General features: G+C 46.4%; 1 protein-coding gene across 1 annotated transcript; it reads left to right on the top strand.

Moving 5' to 3' along the window:
- The first annotated feature begins 5201 nt into the window (after positions 1–5201).
- LOC127176724 (olfactory receptor 52J3-like) lies at positions 5202–6140 on the top strand. The gene has a single exon (XM_051128489.1). The coding sequence runs from the start codon at positions 5202–5204 to the stop codon at positions 6138–6140; it is 939 nt and encodes a 312-aa protein (XP_050984446.1).
- The last annotated feature ends 1683 nt before the right edge of the window (positions 6141–7823 follow it).

Raw genomic sequence — 7823 nt, 5'->3', positions numbered from 1 at the left:
CACCTCCATCTGCCACACCTCCGGTAGCACCACCCACTCGTTCATCATCACCCAAATTCTAATCAGTTGCACCTGGACCTCATTGAGCCACGCCCTATTTAAGAGACACTCACGCACACACTCACTGTCTGGTTTACTGTTCACATGCTACTTCCTTGTCTCTATGCTGTTTCCACGTGGACTACTACATTGTGCTCTGGAGATTGGCGTGGCTCAATACTTAGACTCCGTTTCATCTCAACGCTACAAAACCATTCAGTTAAGAACTCTTTATTCTGCTATTTACCCTGCTGTTCATCACTCACATGTTTTAATAAAACATTGGATTGGATTGGATTGGATTGCCACTCACCTCTTGTCTCCTCCATCTTAGTCTGTGTGTGTTTGTGACAGAAGACCAGACCGCTAAAACAACGAATGATGAGCACCGAAACACCCGCTGCAGCGAACCCTCTCACAGAATTGGTGAATGCCTTGAAGGTGGCATTTCAACCCACACCTGCGCTGCCATCTGCCTCAGGATCTCCCATGGCCATGCCTGCTACACTTGCAGGCAAGGCGGCTGAGTGTAGCGGTTTCCTTCAAGTCAACTTATTCATCCAGATGCAACCACAAATGTTCCCGTTGGAGAACGCGAAGGTCGCCTTCCTTATTTCACTACTCACCGGTAAGGCCCTACAATGGGCAAAAGCAATTTGGAACGCTGAAAATCTTATTCATTCCTACGAACAGTTCACGAACCATTTCTCCGAGGTTTTCAGTACGACCACGGGTTCACTTTCCACTTCTGATCAGCTCTTCCGGATTCAGCAAGGCACTTCTTCGGTGACAGAATACACTTCACTTCCGTACGCTGGCGGCGGCTAGGGGCTGGAATGAGACTGCGCTGTTGGGAGCCTACAGACAGGGACAACTCAGACATTCGTGCCGCGATGGCTTTGTACGACGACAGTATTGGACTGGAGTCCTTTCTGCAGAGAACCACTCAGGTTTCCCAAGGCGCCTGCCAGCCCTAGCTGCCTCGGTGGCCAGCTCCCCAGTACCAGAACCCATGCAAACCGACTCAACTGGACTCCTCGCACCGCAGAGGAAATGGATTATGTATTTATTGTGGTACTGGTCAGGTACCTGTCCCATCAGACCCCCAGTACCCTTTCCACATTGAGACCACCTCTCTTACTCTAGTGGTGACATTGCATACTTCTAATATGTCAATATGTGTTTCCGCTCTGGTAGACTCTGGATCATCTGGCAACTTTTATCTCCCAAGACTGTTTAAACCAGCTTCAACTCTCCTGTTGTCGACATTCACAAATACTGGCAGTGAAGACGATTCAGGGAAAACCACTGGGGTGTGGGAGGATTCGTCAATAACTGTTCATCACACTACAAGTTGGACTGTTTCACTCGGAGGAAATAAGGTTTCTGGTACTGGAGGATTCCACCGTCAGTATCATTCTGGGACGCCCATGGCTACAACAACATCGTCCTGAACTCAGCTGGGGTCCGTGTGACATCATCTGCTGGAGTGAACATTGCCGAACCAACTGCCTTGTCAACTTACCTCATTCATCTCCCGTTCCAGTTTACCTTTCATCGACACGAGTGGAAAGTCCAGAACCATCCTTCACCCCGGAGATCCCAGCTGAGTACATGGTGTTCCAGGATGTTCAGTAAGCAAGCAGCCACCCACCTACCACCGCATCGGCCATGGGATTGTGCCATCAAGCTGCTACCTGGGGCCCAGCTCCCCAAGGGGCGAGTATACCCTCTGTCCATCCCGGAGCGCCAGGTGATGGAGGAGTATATTGCAGAGGCTCTGAGTCAGGGATTTATTCAACCATCCACCTCGCCGGCCACTTCCAGCTTCTTCGTGGGCAAAAAGGATGGAGGTTTACGCCCCTGCATCGATAACCATACCTGCTCCCTCTGGTCCCAGCCACCCTCGAAGAGCTTTGTGGAGCCCAAGTCTTCACGAAGCTGGACCTGCGGAGTGCTTACAACCTCGTTCGTATTCGTGCGGGGGACAAATGGAAGACGGCATTTGTGACCCCTACTGGCCACTATGAGTACCGGGTCATGCCGTACGGCTTATCCATCAGCCCATCCGTCTTCCAAACGTTTATGAACGAGGTGTTCCGGGAGTTCCTCCATCGGTTCGTGGTTGTCTACATTGACGATATTCTGATCTACTCCCGGAACTTGGCCGAACATCGCCAGCACGTCCAGCAGGTCCTCCACAAACTATGTGATCACAGCCTCTATCTCAAACTTGAAAAATGTGAATTCCATCGTCCATCCATTCAGTTCCTGGGATACATCATCACTGCCGAGGGCGTGCAGATGGATCAGGGGAAGGTTTCTGCAATTCTGGAATGGCCACAACCCCTCACTGTTAAAGAACTTCAACGTTTCCTCGGATTCTCCAACTTCTACAGACGTTTCATCAAGGACTACAGTTCCATCACGGCTCCGTTAACCTCCCTCCTGAGGGGTAAACCTAAAGCTCTCATCTGGAACCCCTCTGCTCACGAAGCATTCCAGCGGCTCAAGGAGATTTTCAGCACCGCACCCTTACTACATCACCCAGATCCTGAACTTCCATTTACCCTTTATATCCAATACCTGAGGCAAGAAGGCTCTACCCCAGGCAAGACAGTTCTCTGCTGACCACCCTGTTGAACGTATCTGCTGAATCACCCATCACCCTGCTGAACCGGAACCCATCCTACCCTCCAACCTGATCCTCAGCCCCATCCTCTGGGAGCAGGATGACAACATCAGGCACGCCACCCTCCAGGAGCCCGCTCCGCCGGAATGCCCAGAAGGTAAGATCTTTGTTCCTCGTTCCCAACGACTAACCCTTCTGGGCACAGCTCATCAGTATCCGGGCTCTGGACACCCAGGTAGCCAACGGACCCTCTCGCTCCTTCAAACCCGATACTGGTGGCCCAGTATGCGCCGTGATACCATCAGGTACGTCCAGAGCTGCTCTGTCTGTGCTATGTCTACCTTTCCTTGTCAACTTCCTACAGGAAAACTGGTACCACTACCCATCCCACAGAGGCCCTGGTCCCATATAGTAGTGGACTTCGTGACCGATCTCCCGGGCTCCGAAGGTAACACCTGTATCCTAGTTATGGTGGATCGTTTCTCTAAGATGTGCAAGTTTTTCCCTTTAAGGGGGTTGCCCACGGCATTGGAGACTGCTGAACATCTGTTCCAACAGCTGTTTCACTTTGGCTTGCCTGAGGAGATCGTGTCGGACTGGGGACCTCTCTCACATATGGAAAGCTTTCTTCAAGCTTCTTGGTGTTTCTGTTAATCTCTCCTCCGGTTATCATCCACAGACCAATGGCCAGACAGAGAGAAAGATCCAAGAGCTGGGACGTTACCTCCGGGCATACTGTCACGAGGACCAGCACAGCTGGAGCAGGTTCCTCCCATGGGCCGAGTACGCACAGAACTCTCTCCGCCAAAATACCACCGGCTTAACACCATTCCAGTGCGTACTCCGTTACCAGCCTCCGCTGTTCCCCTGGACGGAGGAACCATCCCATGTTCCAGCTGTTGACCACTGGTTTCGACAAGAGGTTTGCCGACATCAGGAGAAGACCTGCTCCTGCTTACCAACCTGGGGATCAGGCCTGGCTATCGACACGTGACCTTCGTCTGCGTCAGCCCTGCCGCAAGATGAGTCCCCGCTATATTGGTCCGTTCAAGATCCTGAGGCGGATCAACGATGTCACCTTTCAGCTTCAGCTCCCTCCAAGGTACCGCATACACCCTACTTTCCATGTGTCACTTCTTAAACCCTTCTATCCCTCTGTCACAGACACACCGGGAGCTGAAGCGGAACCTCCTCCTCCAGAAGTCCTCGATCAACCTTCCATCTACACAGTTCACGAGATCCTGGGCTCACGGCCTCAAGGGGGCCACCTAGAATACCTCGTGGACTGGGAGGGGTACAGACCCGAGGAATGATGCTGGGTATCCCGAGATGACATCCTAGATCCCACCTTACTTCTGGACTTCCATAGGAGTCACCCGGATCGTCCTGCCCCTCGCGGTCGTGGTCGCCCTCGGCGTCGTGTAAGGGCGTCGGGAGCTGCCCCTGGAGGAGGGGGTAGTGTCAGGCATTCACCACAGCCACCTCCATCTGCCACACCTCCGGTAGCACCGCCCACTCATTCATCATCATCCGAGTTCTAATCTGTTGCACCTGGACCTCATTGAGCCACGCCCTATTTAAGAGACACTCGCGCATTCACTCATTGTCTGGTCTACCGTTCACATGCTGACTTCCTTGTTCTCTGTGCTGTTTCCACGTGGACTGCTACATTGTGCTCTGGAGATTGGCGTGGCTCAATACCTGGACTCTGTGTCATCTCAACGCTACAACACCATTCAGTTAAGAACTCATTATTCTGCTTTTCACCATGTTGTTCAGCAAACAAGCTTGTTAATAAAACATTGGATTGGATTGCCACTCACCTCTTGTCTCCTCCATCTCAGTGTGTGTGTGTTTGTGACACTTTTTTGATAGCAAAGTTTATTTATTTAAACTTTAAACTGGAAAGTAATACATCTAAGAAAGTAATAAATTAAAATATGTATTTATCAAAACAAACTGATTCAATGATGTTAAATTATACTTATGAAAATATTTAATACATTGTATATATATAACTGCACTCTATTTCAGTGGGCAGCAGAGGGCAATATACTTAGACTTCTGTCTCATGTAAAAATATTGATCTGTAGAGCATGTCACTTGGTTAGAATCTAATGTGCGCATGCTAAATGCCATCGTCCATTCCCATAGTAAACACACAAGTATAAATAAGATGACGAAAACAACAAAGCACTTTCCAACAACACCGAAGTAAGATAAGCTGCCACCTTTAGCTTCTGATATGTGAATGTCCTGCCATCATTTTGTCTTACTGAATATGTTGTGGAGAATCAAATGTGCTGTAGGTAAAAGTACTGATGACTTTTCAAGGATGTATAAGATGCAACAAGGAAAAATGAAAAAATTACTGCTCAAGTTTGGACAGCAACACAGATTCAACGGTTAGGTGAGATTTAGATTTAATCTAAATGCTTCATTAGTTTATATATACTGAAAATGCAAATTACCCAATATTCAACTTAGTTTAAAATTTTTTTTAACAGGTCATCACTAAGTAACATTTACCATGTATCCAAATGGATCTGTCCTCTCACTGGTCCTGACTTTGCACTCTTTGGAACTGCCTGAGACGAGCATTTATCCTGCATTTTTATTTGGGTTAACAACATACTTGTTTATCTTACTCTGCAATGTTACAATTGTTGTCACTATTTGCTTGAACAGGAATCTTCACAAACCAATGTACATACTGTTGCTTAACATGCCTATCAATGACACAATGGGTGCAACAAACCTTTTTTCTCAGCTGCTGTATAGTATATGGTCTCAGGACACATCAATATCGTACCCTGCATGTATGCTTCAAGGGTTTATAGTACATTTGTATGGTAGTGCATCGTATGTTATTCTTACTGCTATGGCCTTTGACAGGTATATCGCTATCTGCTCCCCACTGAGGTATGGAGCCATTATGAATACCAATAACTTGGTGAAAATCATAACTGGGATGTGGCTTTTTAATTTTACTGTAATAATTGTTCTTTTCTCTCTTTTTCTGAATTACAAAATTTGCCAGACGCACATGACAGATCTCATCTGCTATAATCCATCGATAATGAAACTCATGTGTGAAGACACAAGAGTGAACAATATCTATGGATTGTTTACGCTGGTTTTGTATCACGTCCTTGCATTTTCTGTTGTGGTATTTACATATATTCATATATTAATCACCTGTATTACTAATAAGCAGTCTGATGCAAAGAATAAGGCACTTCAGACATGTGGCACTCATTTGGTCATCTTTCTTTTCTTGGAGTTCAATACTCTTTTTCCTCTAGTTGCACATCGATCTGAAAGTGTTCCAGCTTACATACGCAGGATGTTTTCCATAACGTTTTTTGTGTTTCCTCCCCTTGTAAATCCACTTGTTTATGGTTTTAAAACTAAAGAGATCAGACAGAAAATTCTCACCTGTTTCAGGAGTAAGATACACAGTGTCTGAACATGCTTGTTTGAAGATGACATATTAAAACATTTTGAGCTTTTTCCTCACAGTTACTGTTTTTAATTATTATACATTCATTTTTATTCATCTATTGTCAGTAGTAAAAAATGAAATACTTGAAAGCTCACAAACCTTTAGCCGACAAATGTTTTTTATTAGCATTAATTATTAAAATTACTAAACAAATGTGGATCATTAATCTGCTGACATGCTACAATGTATTTTTTTGTACATTCTGCTATGCAGTGGCTTCCTTTTTCTTTTTTTTTTTTTATAAAGAATCTAACCTGCTGTTGATAAAAATGATTCAAAACAAATAAAATACTTTAGCTGGATATGTCAGAATGAAAGGATGATATACGTCCATTTTAAAAAGCAACAAAACTTCAAAACAACTAAGATTTAAATAATTTATCTTAATTAAAAAAAAAAACTCCTATTTATAATGTAAACAGGCATTGTATGAAAACTATTAATTAACTATGAATTAATGGGTAAAAATGACAAATTATTTAATATTCTTGTTATTAATACTTTCTTCCTCTTTCACAGATAAGAGTTATTGTTTTAAATTACTGTACTTTACGTTTTCCTGATCTGTAGTCAGTAACATCATTCGTGATCCAGCTTCACTTACTGCAGAAGTGAGTATAAGGGGTTTTTATGAATCTTTGCAATCGCCTTTCCTAATAACTAGCTAGTTAGCAAGTTTAATGGCTAAACGTGGCTAAATGTGGCTAAAGTAAACAGGCTCGTCACTCCACAGAGAGAAGAGAGGGGTTGTAACGAGGACGCTGAGGCGGCGTTAGAATCCAAATGCGGAACTTTATTAATCACAGCAGCAGACATAAACGTATAAACAGGCAGAGGGTCGAAACCAAAAGCAGTCCAATAGCAACCAAAACAACAGGGGTAATCCAGATAGCAATAGTCAAAAGGCAGATGAGGGTCAAACCTTGAAAACAGTCCACACAGGCAAACAATCCAAACAGGGGTAATCCGTAAACACAAAATCCAATAACAGAGCAAGACGGCAACAGGTAATCCAACAGAGTATATAATAAACGCTCGGTAAGGCAGGTTGAACTGGCAATACTTCGCAAAGGTGTGAGCACATGGTGAGTCCTTAAATACTGCCAAACAGGAAGTAGCAGTAGAAGCAGCAGAGGGAGCATGCAGGCAGTACTGGGGTGAGGGCTCCCTCTGCTGGCTTGGCGTTACAGAATCCCCCCCCCCTAGGAGCGACTCCTGGCACTCAAACAACAGTCCAGGTGGGTGGGGGAACAGAGGCAAAACAGGGGGTGGGACGGAGGGCCAGGTCCATGTAGAGCAGGTGGGCCTGGATCGTGGAGCAGGGACAGACAGTGAAGCACTGGAGGACCTGGGCCGTGGGGCTGTGGCAGACAGTAGAACCCTGGAGGTCCTGGGCCGTGGTGCAGTGGCAGACAGTGAAGCACTGGAGGACCTGGGCCGTGGGGCTGTGGCAGACAGTAGAACCCTGGAGGTCCTGGGCCGTGGTGCTGTGGCAGACAGTGGAAACCTGGAGGACCTGGGCCGTGGAGCGACAGCAGACCGTGAAATACTGACGTGCCTGGGCCGCAGAGCAATGACAGACAGTGGAACACTGGAGGTCCTGGGCCGTGAAGCAGTAGCAGACCATGTAGTACTGGAAGGCCAGGG

The sequence above is a fragment of the Labeo rohita genome, chromosome 15 (genome assembly GCF_022985175.1).
Source record: "Labeo rohita strain BAU-BD-2019 chromosome 15, IGBB_LRoh.1.0, whole genome shotgun sequence".
Lineage (NCBI taxonomy): Eukaryota > Metazoa > Chordata > Actinopteri > Cypriniformes > Cyprinidae > Labeo > Labeo rohita.
This window is presented reverse-complemented; position numbering and strand designations above follow the sequence as displayed.